The 19335-nt window shown below is 33.7% G+C and overlaps 2 protein-coding genes across 2 annotated transcripts; both read left to right on the forward strand.

Annotated features, from left to right (window-relative positions):
• The first annotated feature begins 3298 nt into the window (after positions 1 to 3298).
• LOC139769097 (protein takeout) lies at positions 3299 to 11145 on the forward strand. The gene is made up of 5 exons (XM_071699859.1): positions 3299 to 3466; positions 3543 to 3726; positions 7677 to 7769; positions 9788 to 10069; positions 10166 to 11145. Exons 2-5 carry the CDS (start codon positions 3600 to 3602, stop codon positions 10468 to 10470), a joined length of 807 nt encoding a protein of 268 aa, XP_071555960.1. The 5' UTR covers positions 3299 to 3466; positions 3543 to 3599; the 3' UTR covers positions 10471 to 11145.
• Positions 11146 to 11505: 360 nt separating this feature from the next.
• Positions 11506 to 17651, forward strand: LOC139769096 (MFS-type transporter SLC18B1). The gene is made up of 8 exons (XM_071699858.1): positions 11506 to 11932; positions 13723 to 13818; positions 14628 to 14918; positions 15095 to 15215; positions 15292 to 15515; positions 15705 to 15880; positions 16041 to 16209; positions 16567 to 17651. Exons 1-8 carry the CDS (start codon positions 11825 to 11827, stop codon positions 16873 to 16875), a joined length of 1494 nt encoding a protein of 497 aa, XP_071555959.1. The 5' UTR covers positions 11506 to 11824; the 3' UTR covers positions 16876 to 17651.
• The last annotated feature ends 1684 nt before the right edge of the window (positions 17652 to 19335 follow it).

The raw sequence follows: 19335 nt of genomic DNA on the forward strand, positions 1-19335 counted from the left end.
AAATTTTTTATTAAATTCTCTAGAAAGTCTATTCTAAAATTTGGAGAATTGATAGTATTAAGTTTAGATATCTATCTTGTTTAAATATAATTAAATATAAATAATATAATTATATATAAATTTAACGTTTTTAATACATACACATACACGTATAATGATTACTAAAATATACAATAAAAAACTTTAAATTTTTATTTTAAAAAATATTAGAAAATAATTTATCTTCTTCAAAATTTATTTGTAAAATTCAATGTTATCTTTATACACTATTTATTAATTTTCTAGATTTTTTTTCTAGTACATGTAATTATTAATAAATATTTTTGGAATAATCAAATATATATATATATATCAACAATTTATAATTTTAAATACTTGTATCTTTTCGATATTATTTATAATTTAGACGATCAACACATGATTTTATATGATATACAAGTTTTATTCTCCTTCACGCTGTTGACCATTCTCACAGCTGAGTATACTTGAAAAACATCTCTTAGGCTATCGAGAATAAAAATAGAAAGTTTTCTTGAACGATACAAAATACCTGTTTTTGAAGAAAACATGTAAAATTTAAGCAAATTTTATTATTGCATTTCTTGCAATACTAATTTATTTATTTATTATTATAATTGATAGAGGAAAGTCCCCTATTATGGGATAGGATCCTAATATGGGATATTATGTGATAGAATCTCATAATATGTCTCTGTGGAACCTATTAGTTTAGCAGAAACCTCGCTATCTCATATTAGGATACTATCCCATAATAGGGGACTTTCCTCTATTAATTATAGTTTTACACTATGTTTACTTTATTGTCACAGTCGCTATCATGGAAATCATGTATTAATAAGCGCTCGACAAGTGCTGAAAATTGATTACTACATGAATAATTTTATTTGTGTGAAGAACAAATTTGATATTTTTTATTAATTTGATAGCACGATAATATACACTGCTTTATTTATGTTTCTTTACACAGTACATTTGCATTTAGATTCCTTTCTAAAATGGTATTTGCAAGGGTCAAATTTGAAAGTTATTAAACTTTTACACATAACAATTAAGATGTATGTATAATTGCAAATTAAAAATTAAATCTTATTTTAATTTATATTTTATAATATATTATATGCAGTATCTATATGCATATACAAACAACACAATCAAAAGATTTTTGTATATCATAAGGTAAGATAGAGATGTGTGTCGAAGTAAACTTGTCACTATGCAAAAAATTTTACATACTTTTGAACTTCAAGTTATCTGTTCGAATAGTTATTTGTCCGTATGTTGCGACTCAAGAAATGAACATCAAACAAATATTAATGTTAGCTAAGCTGTAAAAATAAATAACAAGTTTGCAATAGATGTGCAAGTTATTTGAAAACTTATTTAAAAGAAAATATAATATTATTACCATATAAGAAAATATAATATTATTACCATAAACCAAACATATGGTGATTGAAGGGCTATGAGAGTACAACGCGGTTATCTTTGGTGGTGCGTAATCCTATAAATAAAATTAATTTATTCAAATTATTATTATAAATCTTGTATGTGCGTAATTCAATAATGTACTTTAATCAATCATTCCATTAAAAATATACGATATAATATAATACGACCTTTTTTCAAATATTAGCAAAATCTATTATAAACCAAGAACAAATAATGCGCGAGCAGCGAGTTTATTAAAAATTATTCAATTAAGAAAATACCAATTATATATATATATTTTCGAACAATTCTTGTTCGTATAAGTTTGCACTTGCATATAAAGATTCCTTATACCGAAGTTCTGCATTTTCGGTCTTTCCCACTGCAATTCTGTCGACAGTCTCCTCTTTTACGATGTAATTATGAAACTTTGTCGCAATCCTTTTCAAGATCGTTCCACTTACCTCACGCTTAATTGTTGTTTATATGATGCTTATCTTGCAACAAAACGTGCGACATAAAAAAAACATTCTAATGATCATTCTAATAAATAGTTAATATTAATATGCAACTTTTTCGAGTGTAATATAATTGTAGCAATTAATAATTATAATTATAATTATAAGTATAATTGTAGCATTGATGTCTAGTCATTGTAAAAAGGAACTGAAATAATATCGGCAAACTGGTTTACCATATCCTTTGCAGAAGGTCAGTAGCTTTTTTTCAGTTAAAAGTTTAACTACTTTTTTTTTAGTTAAAGATTCTCAATGCAAAAAGATTTTTGTACACTACATAAGGTGGGAAGGGGATAATTGTACGACGTCGAGGTGAACTTGGTTGTCCACTATGCAAAATTTTTACGGTATGTACCTCAAGTTATCTGTTCGACAAGTTGTCTGTTCGCATGTTGCGCACGATTCAGGAAACGCAATTGAAGATCAGGTTCCTCGGAGGACAAATCTAAAGAGACAATGAAACATTAAAATGATCATGGCCGTTCAAGTTCGTCAACAATCATCGCGGAACAAAGGCAGCCTTATTGATTTATTTCATTGCTTTGACGTTCAATGACCGCGCAATTTTTATCCAATAAATATAACATCGACTTAAATGAATTAAAGTAAAAGCATTAACAAGTAGGGAAATTATTTGTAAAATGCTGCACTTATTCAAAAATAACAATTTTGACGATGCAGGTGTCTCTGAATTTTGTATAACAAAAGATATTATAACTATAAATCCTATTTTAAATGATTTATAATTTACATTAAATTTCAAAATACAATTATATTTATAATTTTATGTATCAAATATATTTCAATATACATGTATATTTTAATATATAATTTCATGTAGGTATTGTATTTTTAATTTTTTAAATATTTTTTTAACGGCACATAAAATTATAATTAAAATTTGATATAAAATCTAATGCAAATTATGGATCATTAAAAATCGGTAAACAAAGAAGATACGAAAATTGTGAGAATAATCTTACAAAAATAAGACTTTGTAACATAGTTGAGATCTAATGTAATAAAATGTGATGTGTGAAAGGCAAGCGATAAAAGTCATGAAGATCCACGGCATTATTTTCCCAGAGAATTTTTCGGCCATAAACGCAGAGCTTCGACAACAATATCCAATCACGATTGTTGCGATTGTCGCAACCGTATGCAAATTTTTCATGTGCAGCCGGTCATAGAACATCGGTTCAGGGCGCGTTGTCAAGGCAGATGTGGAAAGAGGTGATCACGACGGTTGGCTCCTTAAAGTCGGTAGGCAGTAGTGGCACCTTCAGAGTAGGGGAACCGCGCATATAAGACAGGATATGAAGGGGTCCCGTCCTTAGTTTATCAAAGTAGCCGTAGAACTCGTTGGCAAGAGCCTTCAATTCTCGTTCGCATTAAGTCCCTTCCCTGTATCGGTATCCCTTTCGCAAATTCATCGACGTCGCGGCCATTATTTCCTGTGCGATCTTCGAAGAGTTGCCGGAAGCGTTGCCGGTGTTCAAGTTAAAAATCTCCATATAAGCGCCCCACGTAGGGAGGGGGTAATCGATCGCTAAGGATCTGCTCGCATTTTTACAGACGTAAGGACGAGAAAGTGAGGAGTGTCGTGTTTCTCGGAAAGAGTGGACCGCCAGGATGGCCTTCGCGAAGACATCAGCTTCCACTCTGCTCCTAGGTCTCTGGTGGGCCATCTTGGTGTCCTGCAAGGACCAGAATGTCACCGAAGTCAACAGCGGGTTTAATGAGCCAGATTTCCCTACTCGTAAGATCATCGTTTCAAATCATTGTTTCCTCCTAATTCGTGTCATCAATCAATTGTCAAATCATAATTACTAAATTGCACTACACGCAGTTGTTGGAAGCTGAGATGCTAAATTGAAACCGATTGCTATGCGGCATGCGCGTTTGTTAGTCATAGATGCCGCGGTGGTAATATTCATTAGATCCTTGCTCGCCCATGACACCGCAACGCAGACGCATACAAATTGTTTTCGATCGGGTTTTAAAATTGAAAGCAGCAATAAAAATACTAACATTATGCACTTTGGCACTCTAAACGTTTGTTAAAATTATAATTTTAACCTATATTTGCATTTTTACGACTACTTATAATGATTTATTTGCTAATTTAAATTTTAATGTCGAATTTCAAAGTTACAAAATGTCATATGATTATTCAATAAATCATTAAAATCTTTGAAATTTAAAAGTAAAAAACCACAGAAGAATGAATATTATTTCACGCATTTCTGGAGAAAAGTTCATTACTATTCTATTTAACAATTCTTACTATATTAACACTTCGATACATTAGGGCTCATTTATTTAGTCTATAAAGTATGCATTTATTTTACATTAGCATTTATTCTATGGTAAGAAGAAGAAAAGAGAGAGAGAGAGAGGGGGGGGGAAAGAGAGAAAGATGTGGTCGTGTTGATTACGTTTGTACGCGAAAGATAATAGGAAATGATTACGCGAGAGTGTAATCTTACCTCGTATTTTCATTTACGTTTTCCGGCGAACATCTCGAGCATATCTGCCTTTCTCTTTCGTCGTAATCCGAAGAAATACAAACAATGGGCGTACCCTATTATTACGTGACGGAAGCCGTTGTCTTGATTGCACCTGCATTCTCCGCTATTGTGACTGCACCAACCATCAATCACGCGAATTTTTCCGCAACGTTTTCCAAATTCGATCGAAGCTATACGTTTGACTTTCGTGAATCATGCAACTGATATTCTAACCAAGATATTTATCCTGTTTTGTTTTTTGATGCGTAGAATAGGTTTTTGCATCGCTGAGGTTGAAAATATTTTTTGAATTCCAATTATTCCATCAATATGCAAATTAATTTTTCATGAATTGTTTTATATTATTTTATTATTATATCTTTACCTTTTATATTACAGTTCCCTACAACAATGTAAAACTAAATTAATAATTGTATAAGCAATTAAAAGCAATTAAAATTTTAAAAAGCGACGCATAAAAAATATATAAATATTTATTTATTATTATTATAAACAAATAATTTTAATAGCAAAGTTATTAGAATAATCATTATTAAAAATGTTATTTACTTAGATAATTTATTTTATTTTTTGTTGCAATTAAAAAGTCAGAAATAATACAAAATAAGCACGACTTTATGTATTTTTAAATCTAAACAAAGCAAGAATTTTATATTGTTATTTATTTTAATACCCAAACGTATAGATAAAATATTAAGTTAGAATCCTTTCATAAATTAAACATACCGCATAAAAGTTAAAAATATGGATAAATGAACTAGAATATAACCTTGATGACTAAAAACAGAAGCGATGTTGAAGCTTGTTAAAACAATTCCAAAGAATTCAATGATATCGCCACGATTTTTCCGTGCTAATTCCGATCAGTTTACTTCACGCACAGTAATTAATTGTCTTGTAGAGATGTCAATTTTTTATCCAACAATAATGATAGCCAATCTGGCAAAATAATTCGCGTGTGCAATGTGAAGCGCGACACCGGCTATGGTGGTCCGCCGATATAATGTCTCGGAATATGGCGTAACATTTCTCGGCGACGTGGCGAAGGTTATGTCAGAGATTGCGTAATTCTCGGTGTCGAGGATCGGCAATCATCCGGAGAAAGTACCGGGTTAAAGCCGGTGTTACAACGATGTACGCAAAACACCGCCGATTCTCCACTCCGTGTACTTAACGTTGCATTCGAGTGACGATATTTCTTCGAGGTAGACACATCTTGCACTGGCAAATTAAACTCTAAACGAAGCAAGGGTACACACAAGTTTAAATCGGACCTTCTCTTCTTCAGTTCTCGGTGACGTAAATGTTTGGAAATAACTGCTTGAACGAGCGCTGATTTATCTGCGAGCTCTTGTTACGTTTCTGCCGAATCTTCGTCCAGTAGCATTAGCAATGTCCTCCGCTTTCTGAGGCCGTCTGGAACGTGGTTTACCGTCGAGCTCAAAATCGCCACTTTTAAATTGTTTAAACTAATATTACACGCGCTACTAATCACAGCGCTCTTCCTACGTATTCCACTATAATCGACTTTCTTGCTTCGGCAGCAGTTTTACAACAACGAAAGTGATGAAGCAAACACGTGAGGGATATAGGCAGATTTTCTTCCTCCATTTTGAAGCAAACTAAGAGTGATTATATATTATATCCCAAACCTTCTCAAAAGTAATAATCCAAGAATGTGCATATTTTTTTCTATTTCTTTTTCTCTCTTTTTTTAATTTTTGCATTGTAATACATTTTTATGTATTAGCATTATAGCCCATTGCTATAATTTTTTCTTCTTTATCTTTTATTTTTCACGTGTTCGTTTTCGGTCGAGTCGAACGGTGTCCCAAGTGAAAGTGGCGATAATACGTAATAGCCATACCAGTGATGCGTCAAATGTTCCAGATTCCTACGCAAAATATACTTAATAATAGCAAGAAGAGACTAAAATGTCTTCAGTCTTTAATACAGATTTTAATTTACAAAGGTCAAGTGTTACCACATTTAGAATTGTCTTGATTGCTCGCATTACTATTTCTCCTTCCTTCCCATTTCAGTCTGTCGGAATGATCAATTAATCGTTAATATTGCAAGGTTCTTGAAAATAAAAGTAATTATTAAAAAAGCATAAAAGAAAACAAGAAGACCTTGCAGAGCAAAAGACGGATTCCATTCTTCACTGAGTGTTATCGTTTCATATTAAATATAATAAAATACGGTCCCCCTTAGAACAAATATAATCATTAATACAAATATTACGGCAATACAAAAGAAAGAAGACGTCTATCGAATCGCTCGAACTAACAGCGAATGCTTTTTAGTAATAATTTATCCATTATAGCGTGATAATATAGGTAACTTTATTCATTAAGGATAATAATAAAACATATAATTAAATTTTTCACATTACATTGCAACTGTATGCAAAAATCTTAGTGCTTTCTTTAGATACACGGGAATACATGATCAACTCGAACTAACATTTATATACACGATCACCTAGACATAACTAATTAACGAGATATATAATTACACTCGGAAAGGAAATTGATCAGTATCAAGTTAATAAATCGTTAAATATTGAAATGGATAGATAGTAATCTTGAGAGAGAATCACTCTATAAATTAATTTTTCAAATAAGTATTTATGTAACAAGTATATACATTTTTTACATTATTTAATATTTTATACACTATTAATATTTCACCTTATACACCTTAATATAATATTACATAATATTTTATAAAATAAAAATAGTAAATTATAAAGAACGCTATTTTAAAAGGTTTTACCATTTTGATGCAAAAATTATTCATGCAATCCGTGTTCTACAAAAAAGAACATTTTATAGCCCATGAAGCCAAGGAATTTCTAGTGATGTAAAATTATGTTTTTTTAGTTAGATCGTAAAATGTAAAATACATAAAAATCAGCAGAATTTAAATGAAACGGTATCTGTATATATTTAAATCCGAGAAGAATATTACGTGTTCAGTGTTTAGAGAAGACGTCCTTAAGAAAGATTAATGGGGACTATCGTGACAGATACGTGCGTCGCCTATAAATGTCGCAATTAGTCCGTTGCTTAATATCGTGATACATGTTATCATTATTAGCATACCTATTATTAATTACATAATATCTGTTACATAATATTTGATCGCCTGTAGTCGAGTTTTCTTCTTTTTACAGCCGAATACATACTACCGTGCAGCAGGAAAGACCCAAAGATCGAGTCGTGTTTTCTTAACACGCTCACTCATATCCAGCCCTATTTGGTGAAAGGTGAGTGAAATGGCGATTCATCAAATTAGCAAAATGCATGATACGAGCTAGAGGAGATATAGTAAGTAGCACATAATTGCTTCTCTCTTAATTGACAACACTTTTCTTTTATAATGTAATTTAAAATCTTAATGTAAACAGAGAAAATAGTACAGTGCCACCAAAAGAACTTGTAAAAATAACTTGTAAATTTTAGATCTTATAGGATTTATATTTTTCCCGATATAAAAGCAAGTTTAATTTCATTCATTGTAGTATTTTTTTTTTATTTATCTGTTAATATCTTGCTTGGAGTTACGATCATACGATTTGTCATTTCAATTTGAGCGATAAATTTTAATGTACCTTATAATATTTGTTGTAAAATTCTCAAATAGGTTTAATATAAAAAAAATAACATCGACACAATGAGAAACTAATAAACGATGTATGGTATCGCGAAAATTTCATTCGTACATCCATTTTAATGAATTGAAATCTATTTCCTGTTTCTTTTTCTGTCGGATTTATACAATATTTATTCAATCGATTAACCAATTATCAAAATAAGCCCACATGTAATAAAATGTTAGTGACGATTGTTACATAAAGCATATTCTCTCATGTCGTAAGAGCGCACCGTAAACTTTCCTCCAACTCGCTTCGTAAATATCGTGAAAATTTGTACAACTGATTTAGACTTACAATGCTGCTTTATGTAACAGGCAAAGTCGAAACTCGGGACTACGTAGAAAAGCATTGCGGCATAATTACACGCACGACGTCGTTGCAAAATATTGGCAAAATATGACAACGGTTAATTTCGAAAAAGTTAAAAATCATTCAAATCAATATATAAATAAAAGTTGAGATAATTATATTATATGTGTGTCACTATACTCGTTAAAAATATCTTTCTAAAAGAAAAGATAGAAAAAATATATATAGATACATAAAAAAGTACTCAAGGTCGTATACAATACATAACAATAAAAAATTAAACTGCTAAAAAACATTCAAATATTAATTGTCCAAAAATAGACCTCATTATAATTAGAGAGAAATGAGTCATTAATTTATAATCGATGCTTTGCAATAAATTAGAATTTCTTTAAGATGCATTTTACTCGAATTATAATTTGAAAAAAAATTTATCAGTCCATGTAAATTTTAAATAGTTAAAGTTAACTTAAGTGAAATATATTTTTATATATTAAGATTACATTATTAGACCATAATATACATATAATAACCTTCATAAAATTATATTTTATTAGTTATATAACATTTTATATGATACAGCTATTTAACCGTGTGTGATTATAAAATTGTTATATAAAATTATACAAATTCATCGTATATATCTGTCACAGCTGTTTAACGTGATAAATAATTCATTTATTAATTAGGATACGTAATCATATAGTTATAAATATATACGTGATTCTCAAAATTCTTTGAAATTTTTGACAATTTACGCACTGATATCTTAGGATTGTATCTTTTAATTTTTAATAACCAATTTTAATTAGACTAATTTTAATCGAAAGTTTGTGTCGACATTATATAACAAAAGTATTAAATTTTTAATTACGACATTAACTTCTAAGATATTTGAATCGAAAATATGACTGACATAAGAATTCCAGATAAGGAAAAGTGGTAGCGCTTGAATCGTCATCCATCGGGACAATGACATGAATCACAGCCGGCGTGTCATAATTTTTACGTAATTAGTGTCGGAGCGCTAGCACGTCTCTTAATTCATGATATATAATCTGTAATAATACGTAATATAGAGTCAAGAAGTAATAAGCTATTATTATTTCTTCATAAATTCATATGAATGTCCGATGTTCACACATGACACTTAGAAAAACTGCTATCATTAATTCTGTGACAAATCTCGTAATAAACGAGTCAAATAAAACCTCGTTACTTTCCTGCTATTATATCTTTCCCACTAATCAATGCACCTCCGTTATTCTCAACAATTGTTAACTAGTCGGAAATAAATTCTAATTAGAAATTTTTAATAGGTATCCCAGAATTGGATGTGCCTCCAATAGAACCATTGGTGATTCCTGAACTGAAGATGGAGAACGGTCAAGGTCCGGTGCGTGTCAGAGCGATTTTCACTAACATCACCGCAATAGGACCAGGGAACTACAGCGTCAGCAAAGTACGAGTGAACATATCATCGTATAGGTTCGATCTACATCTATCTTTGCCGAAGATCGATATTCACGGCAGCTACGACATCAACGGAAACGTACTTCTCTTCCCTATTCAAAGTCACGGCGATTTTTGGGCATTATTCGGTAAGAATTCTCGCGAGGTATATAAACGCTAGTTTTCACAACTTATTAAATAAAGCACGCCAGTCTTTTGATTTGCATATTCACACTTCAATACAGGTGACGTAAAGGCAATCGCTCGCATGCAAGGTGTCGAGGAAGTGAAGAATGGTGTTCGTTACATGAAAATCTCTCGATTGTTAATCGACTTCAGTCTCGGTCGAGCCAGATTTCGCATAAACGATCACCTGAACGGCAACAACGTGATCGGCCAGGCGATGAATCAGTTCCTGAATCAGAACATCAAAGAGATAATCGAGGAGATGAGACCGGCGGCCAGCTCAAGTATCGGCAAGTACTTCATGGACTTCCTGAACGGCGTTTTCACCAAATTGCCCCTGAAAATTTGGATGCACGATGCGTAATAGTTCCCTACAGCATACAAAATTCACACGCGACATCCATGACTGCTGCATTACTCCATTAAAGTGCGAACATACATTTCATGATTGTGAAAAGGTATCATAATCCCTATCATAATAATATTTGGTAAATAGTGCGTAAATAATCATAATTTGTTACGATTTGTAATATGTAAGAGATACCTACGCGTAGCGAGCACTGATTATGATCTGTCGTCCAAATAATAAGGCCGATTTTTCGAAACAAAATTCATACGTATTTTGAATTAAACTAAATAATAATTATTATAAATTTAATACGCTTAAACCAATTTGAAAGTACTGAGCCTGGATCGACAGTGTAAACGTTTTCAAACTTTTGTTTTTAAAATTGTTACATTTGAATTGTTAAATTTCGTCGTTAACCGATAAACTGATATGATATTCATTTATTATATATTGTAGTTGTATTAAGTGTTTAATTTCTTTTTTATTACTTTATTGCGTTGCGATTAATCATATCGTAAGATTTATTATCATAGAAATATAAGGTAGAAATAGAATTACGAATACGAAACTGTATAAAATAGATGTATTTAGTAAAGCGTAAGTATTAAGAATTATCACATTTTAATTACTCTAACAAAATAAATAAATATGTCTACCTCGAAATAAATAAATTTTAACTTTACAAAACGACATATGCAATTCAAGAAATAATGAAGTAATGCTCCGTTTAATGATTCATAGAATGTTCAAGTCTCCGATATTATCGAATTGTTTAGAGAAAAAATGTAATTTCTTTGTTGGATGGCATCACATTTAGGGGACAGGAACATGTACAAGCGATTGTAGAAAAAGATAGATAAATAGGGTGCTCCAAACGGAGTAAAGTCGGCTCCGCTCCTCCTACGGTCGCTCGTAGATTCACGCCCTGTATATAACACGCTCGCGAGACGCTTGGCAGCGCGTTGGCCGATAATGAAATTAGAACCGTGGTAGGACATATCATTCGACCTCCGACCTTCTTCTCCCGGTCTTCTTGCAAAGTCCTTAAAAGTGAACAACGCGTCTTGCGTAGTGCGGCAACGACGCTCGGCCACGCACGTAGTAAACACGTGCGCGCGCGGATCAGATGAGACGGGACAGAACGAGATACTATATGTATAAGTATCGTAAACTAAATATGTACTATTTACCGTAAGAGTGACAAGCAAAGTAGTCTGTCGATCGGCTCGACCGTTCTGGCCGCTCCTGATGTAAATTCCGAATTTCTCATCCCCGATCTTCTTCACCGGTCGAAGTCAGTGCATCTGGCCTTGTGTCGCGGCGCACGAAATTCGCACGGGTGTGAAAGATTAGAGAAGTGTGCGGAATTATGGCTAAGTTCACCAAACGGCAATGGCTCACCCTGATAGTGATCAGCATCGCCGATTTCGCAAATGCCATCTGCGTCTCGCTCCAAGCACCGTTCTATCCTCAAGAGGTAAGGATCACGGATTCTTCTAGTAGGAAATCGCGTACGTGAAGCGTACAAGCGGAAATTGGTGCTAATCTTGCTACTTTAATTTCTACGCGTCCAAACATCGCCCGGAAAGGTCGCTCGATTTTCAAGGTTCTCTCACGCAATTTCAAATGATAGCGATGTTTGAGTTACACACGTTCATAGACATAACATGACGATAATGATCGACTTATGGTGCCACTAAACATAAATCCACTTTGCAAAATTAAAAGAAATTTCAGTTTAAATTCTCGTCGACGAGATACGAATTTCAAACACGGTGATCGAAGTGTTTACAAAACCATAGTCTCAGTATTGTCTTACTGTCCTTGTATCGTATGCAGTGAGTCACCAGAAATAGAACACTTAAATACCTATCTATTTATTTTGGATTTAAAAATACAGAAAGAGATTTTATATACCATATGAATATCAACGTTCCGATATTTATCTTTAACAGAGAATGTTAAACTGCAGAGTTTTGTTTAATATTGAATGTGGATACTTTTCGCATGCTTTGAATCGATCTTTCCTCAAGCATATGTAGTATTTTCAATCACTATCGCATTATTTTTTATTTTCCATGATTTTTTCTTCATCGCGTTTCATTTATTGACCGATAATGCATAAAAATCCTATAATGATAAAAATATGTAAATTATAACATAATATGAGATATATAAACATTATTTAAAATATATATTTTATTAAATTTTCAATAGACTTATTAAAGTATTAGATTTAATAAAATAATTGATAAAAGTTGGAGTAAATGAAATATTACGACATTTTCTCATATAACATTTAAAGTGCCTTTGGAGGCGTCGAATTATCCGAGTTCAGATCATTCCTTCGAGAGTGCAAAGGTTAATGTTTGTTGAAGAAATCTTCTCGATAAGGTCGAAGAGTCTGGCAGGTTCGATTAATTTCTTTCTTAATAGAATCTCTATCGCGAAAAGCGCACGCGAAAATAAGTCAAACTATTAAGAAAATGTAAGATTGCAATACATCATATAATGTCTTTTTGCATAAGAAGAAGCGGAAGTTTACTAGAAAGCAGTTTTTATCGGATTGCGTGCGTTAATACACGTCAGAAACTATTTGCTACTCTGCAGTTAAAAACGCACTACGTACTTATCTTGTTACAAACCGATAATTAAGCAGCGAGTTAGGAGACCTATCAACAAACACGCCTATATCGTAATTTGTTTCCACATTGCATAATAATATTGCCCAAACCTCCCGTTTAATTCTTTTGCCATTTTATTTTCAACTGTCTCTTTCTCTAATTTCTCTTTTAAATCTCTTAATAATACGGGATGCATGACGGCAAGCATGCATTGCTATAAAATAAAAAGAAAGACGATATTATATTGAAGTTTGATTATAAATCGTAATAAGCAAGGAGATTAATAATTCTTTCTCGAAATCTAAATAAACGCATTTTCCCAAAAAGAGAACATGTCAAATGCGTGTCCACGGATGGAGCACGTGCCCAAGGATGTTGTCTGTCTATCGCGGGACAAACGGCGACATTCGATAATTCGGTTTGTAGTCTCGTCGCGTGGAGCAAAGCTCCAAAGTTTATCGGGATATTATCTCGACGAGCATTAATTGCAGTGCGACGCGATAATCGACGGAGCTGTTGCGTAGTTCAGTGTGCCGTCGAGTTGCCAATATTTCGAACGACTCGAAATATTGGCGAATTAACACGTAACAACGCATATGCGTATGTAAACGTACAAATTGACATGGACATTTCTTTTCCACAGGCCGAGAAAAAAGGAGCATCGCCATCGGAATATGGACTTGTTTTTGGAATTTTCGAATTAGTAGTATTTCTCGTTAGCCCATTATACGGACAACATGTGAGTGATGACATAATTAGCAATTAATACATAAGATGCATTTTCAAGGACATAACACGAACCTTATGCCACGAGTCAAATTCGTTACATTAAATAGATAAAGTTAAGTAATAAAATTCCGTCCGTCTATAATCTGGAAGATTATTTTTTCGGTAAAGTCGTAAATCATTCTCATTCATCAACGTCCTAAGTATCTAATCTGCGCTAAAATATCTGTCACGAATAATATGGCTATCGCTGCAGATAAAATATCGAAGAAATGAGTATTACGAAATAATGAGAAAAATGATGAAAATATACAGAGCACTGTAAATTTTGTAAGTTTATGGAATTCGGATCGCAAGTGAGCCTATATAATAATTATGGTTGCAACACGAAGCGTCGAAACTTGCCATTACTCAGACTCGCCGATTACCGTGTGCAAAATTCCTAAAGTAGTACTCGATGTTATAATTTTTCACAGCCACGTTTTTCTATAAAGAAAATAATCAAAAGTTTGCAAATACTTGCAACGAAAAAAATTGTACTTTAAAACATTTATACAAAATTTTTCCCATATTCAGTTTTTAATCAAGATATAAAAAAGATCCTAAAAAGTTATATAACTATTACTTGTAAAATTTTTAGAATTTAAAATTGTATTGTACGAAATATATACAAGAATACTTCATTTTATATATAAAAATAAAAATTTATAAGATATCCTACTTCTCGTGCACTTTTAATGAAAGTCATTTTTTCGTTAACGGAAATATTTAAAGAAATTATCATTTATCGCAAATTTTAATTTAATTTATTGTCTTTCGCAGCTCAATCGAATCGGTCCAAAGTTACTATTCAATGGCGGTATCCTGACTACAGGAACTTGTGCCATATTCTTCGGTTTATTGGACAAAGTCGATGGTCATTACCCCTTCATAATCCTATCTTTCGTGATCAGGATTGTGGAGGCAATGGGAAATGCTGCATTTCTAACAGCTAGCTTTGCTATTATCGCCAAAGAATTTCCCAATAATGTTGCCACGACGTTCGCCAGTTTGGAAACTTTCTTCGGCTTGGGTCTTATCGTAGGTCCCACTGTTGGAGGCGCACTCTATCAGGTAATATGTTCTTATAAGTGGTATTCTCTTAATTCCTCTCTCTTACATTTCGTATGCAGATATCTACGTTGTACATACGTATTCGCAAAGTAACACGTTGACTGCACACGCGATAATTTTATCTAGATCAGTAACGATAATACGCATTATTAATACCACATGATTGGTAAAATTAGATAGGCGGATATACCACACCATTCGCGGTCCTTGGCTCAGCGTTGTTCTTGGCAGCTGTCAGCACTGCATTTATTCTACCTGTGCATAACGCTAGCGATAATGAATCGCACAACAATGGAGGTGCTGTTCATTTAAACGATTATTTAAACCATATAATCGTGATTTTACACGCGATGTGATATGATATGATTTACAGGACTAATGAAAGTCGTGAAAGTCCCCGGCGTGATGATCGCATGCATGTCGATAGTCGCAACGAGCATGAGCATCGGATTTTTGCAAGCAACGCTAGAACCACATCTGAGGCAATTCAACTTAAGTCCAGTCGTGCTCGGATTAATGTTTGTCATTAACGGCGGCACTTACGCGATAACCGCGCCAATCTGGGGCTGGCTTTGCGACAGTTACTGGCATCCAAAGGTAATCTTGTACAATACAAATACAGAAAAAAAAGATTATCACGATTCTACATAAAATTCCAACTTTCAATTGAATTACCCCCTTAAATTATATCACAAGTAATTCCGCTCCCAAGGCGGATTGTATCAGATTTAAGACATATCACGTAAATATATATCAGCGCAAAAAAAAAACCATGATGCTCTTCAGGTAGCAACCATTGCCGGCTGCTTTCTCGTAATGATCGGTTTCTCGCTGGTCGGTCCAGCGCCGTTCATTCCGTCGCCCACCGTAATCTGGATGCCTATCACCGGCCTTGTGATCCACGGCTTAGGCATGGCTGCTCAACTGGTTGCAAGCTTCACGGATGCCTTGCGGACATCTATGTAAGTCGCACAAGAATAATTCTGAACATATAAACATCTCTATTATTTGCGCACAATTCGCAAGTCGATTACGGTTTATGTTACGTAATTGACGAATTTCTAACATTGTACAAATCGACAATGCTTTTGACAATGTCGCCTGTCCGTGTTCCATGTCCAGATCGTATGGATTTCCGAATAGTCTGGATACCTATGGCCTCATCAGTGGATTGTGGACAAGTACCTTCGCCCTCGGAGCTTTTATCGGTCCCAGCATCGCTGGGATTCTGCTGGACATCATCGGTTTTAGAAATAGCTCCATGTTTATCGTGTTACTTCACATGTTAGTGGTACGTCTGATTCGTTTTCACGTACAATCTGTATCTTTCGATTAATAAAATTAACTTCAGTTTAAGATTAAAAAATCATAAAATTAACTTTAGTTTAAATCTGAGCTATCTAAAAACAAAATCATAGCACAATGTAATATTTTTCCTTCTAAAAATAGAATCAAGTTAAAGCTAAATTCTCTTCAAAAAATCGAACTTTGGGATTTCAAAAATCAATCAACAGTTCAATTATCTGTAAACTGCGCGAACATCTCGAATTCGAATTTCTTAAACTATATAACTATATATAATTATATAACTATATATAATTATTCGACGTTGTCTGAGCCGTAAATAAAGCTTGCGATTTTTTCGCAGGGCGTGATAGCCGCGGTGTTCCTGAGCAGTTGCGGTCGTGCACCCAAGCCGTACACCGACGTCGGCGCGGTCGAAGATATCAGGGCACCGCTGATGGAGAGCGGCCGATTAAGCGGCAGTCTGCATCAGAACGGACGGGGCGAGGGTGTGCCGATCGACAGGCCCGGCGCCGGCGGCATGAATTCGCTGATCGTGTGTAACAGTTATTCGAACAGAGCCGGTGCGTGGTCCAGGGCGTCGTACAGCGGCCGGTACTCTCACAGCTATGGCTCTATAGAAAACAAACGTTATCTGGAGCTCACGACATGATAACGAACGTGCAGCATCGTGTCAGAAACAGCAACAAAAGTAGGATACAGCGCAGGATTCTGCCACTCTACTTTCCATCGTTCACTCTCTGTCTCCCATCATCGAGAAAATTAAGTTTCCGTGATATTTCCTATGTGAGCGAAAACACAGGGGAAACGATTTCTTATTCTAAAAGAATATCTGCCAGAAGTTAATGTCTCACTATTCACTTTACCGGTGAGCTAACGAATTTAAACTTAGAAATGATAATACCTCTCTATGATGGAATATATCATAAATATTTTTATAAAACCCGTTTGAGCTTACAATAATATCGTGATGAGAGTGATACAAAGGAAAATTGACAATAAAAAAAAGAATAACTTTAAGCACGTCTATTAAAATTAATAGCATGCTGTGCTATTAGCACAGTATAATTAGAGTTAATTTGATCTAGAGCATCGAAAGCAACGCAAATTTTATACAACACATACATGTGTATAACTTTTGATGCCATGTAATGTGTTACAACTATGCTGAGTTATGTCGAACTATTATCATAGCGAGTAGGATTATTATAATTATTATAATGATAATAATAAAAAGTTTTCTCGCGAATCAATGGTTTAACTCTAATATAAATAGGCGAGTTTCATTCTTCCGCTATCTTAACTTCTTAATCTTAAAGTAAGTTTTACAATACGAGAAGATTATAAAAATATCTTTCACACAATTGTAATTAGATTGATAGACGAATGTAATATGTAATTAAATATAAATGTAATTTTAGAGTGATACGTAAATCGTGATTTTTCAGTACACTCGGTCTCTTCTATAAGATTTTGAAGATTGCACATGTAAAAAGTTACAGCAATTAGGGGTTGAAACAACCAATCTCGAAGAAACGCAGGGAGTTGAACGAGACATACTGAGATGCATAAAACGCTTCAAGCAGTATTCACGAGAGAATGCATTATCACCGATCGCTTTATCACGGTTTACTTAACGCACTCACACTACAACGTATTCATTCTGTTAAGCTCTCGATTCGACTTTGATTCTATTACTATTGCAATAATAATGTTTTACGCACGCACACTCGAGAAGAAATCGAGTTCCATTATTCACGAAGTCTGCACGTTGCAAGTAGCACATATAACACTATCGTATTCTAGCGATACACTTGTTAGATTTTATTCTTCATTCCCGACACACATACATTTTATCAATACGTCTTATAGTGATCGTTGAATGGCGTTAAAGTAGAAGTAGCTTCTTAAAGTAGAAATACTGCCCGTATGACCCGCATCACGATCACGTAATAGCTAATAAAGATTCTTCATTTTATATGATACTATATTAATGTTAACAGCGAAGAGTATGGTGTAACCATCTTGCTATAAAATTAACTGTTCTAAAATGTAGTAAAATGGCATCCATATCGAATACCTTGTCGTACTTTACAGCATCGGAAAACGTGGCCGATCAATTGATGGAGCTTGAATCTAGAATTATGCAATTATACCGTTGCACAAACCTGTACTTGCAACGGCATAATCGCATAATTCTAGGTTCGAGCGCCAACGGAAAAGGTAACGGACGTTGTGGGTGTTAATGGTGTCGTCGATATCACGTGCAAATGACTTTCGTAACAGGCTCGTTGTGCGATTATTGCCAATCATTATTGCAACTGTTCACACGAAAGAGAATCGAGGGAACCAAGTAACGAAATTGTATATATACCGTTTTAATTAATATTGCTATTTTACCACTAAATAATTGTCACTCATGCATTATACATATATCTCTGTGTATGTGAGGGGGTTTTTTAACAATATATCGTATGATTCATTGTAAGATAATTTTATATATACAAATAAATAAAAATAAAAGAAAATAAAAAGGGTAAATACACGTTAATTAGCAATTGTAACGTTATGAGTCTGTAATAAAAATGTTTTTATTTAAAATATAATTCCCAATTAATTTCCTCAATTCTATGAACGCTATTTATGTCATCTAACGAGGACAGAATAATGAAGTTACCTGACAGACGACAGAAAGCAAAAGAACATATATTTTGTTTTCAAAAAATTTTGATTTTTACGCATAAAACTTTGAATTTCTTTAAAAGAGAGAGAAAACTTTCTATTCGGTATTAACGTAGTATAAATATTACGTATATAATAATATTTCTCATCTTAATAGTCGCGTATAATATTTCCCTCTTTCCTGTGGCGATCTATTCACGTCGTAAGTATTAGAAGCTAATGCATTCCGTACAGAGATGCGCATCCTTTCCTCTCTTCTTCGTGAAATTCACTTTCATACGTCTCTCATTGCCTTTAACGACCGTGCCGGGTTTTCCGTACGCCGTCGTACCTGACGAACGTAGTTCTTTCCTGCGCTCGATTTGAATTCCAAGCTGTTCACGCATACGTGACACGCCCACGCACGTGCACGAATTCTTTAACAATGTAT

The sequence above is a fragment of the Temnothorax nylanderi genome, unplaced genomic scaffold (genome assembly GCF_030848795.1).
Source record: "Temnothorax nylanderi isolate EJ_2023f unplaced genomic scaffold, tnyl_v1.0 TNYL_tig0020_pilon, whole genome shotgun sequence".
NCBI classification, from domain to species: Eukaryota; Metazoa; Arthropoda; class Insecta; order Hymenoptera; family Formicidae; genus Temnothorax; species Temnothorax nylanderi.

Bases quoted from the DNA above. Each gene is read 5' to 3' on its own strand.
- LOC139769096 (XM_071699858.1), top strand. From the start codon at position 11,825: ATGGCTAAGTTCACCAAACGGCAATGGCTCACCCTGATAGTGATCAGC. The intron at 14,919-15,094 runs GTAATATGTTCT...TGGTAAAATTAG, and splicing joins TTGGAGGCGCACTCTATCAG to ATAGGCGGATATACCACACC. The intron at 15,516-15,704 runs GTAATCTTGTAC...GATGCTCTTCAG, and splicing joins ACAGTTACTGGCATCCAAAG to GTAGCAACCATTGCCGGCTG.
- LOC139769097 (XM_071699859.1), top strand. From the start codon at position 3,600: ATGGCCTTCGCGAAGACATCAGCTTCCACTCTGCTCCTAGGTCTCTGG. The intron at 7,770-9,787 runs GTGAGTGAAATG...AATTTTTAATAG, and splicing joins CCAGCCCTATTTGGTGAAAG to GTATCCCAGAATTGGATGTG. The intron at 10,070-10,165 runs GTAAGAATTCTC...ACTTCAATACAG, and splicing joins CGATTTTTGGGCATTATTCG to GTGACGTAAAGGCAATCGCT.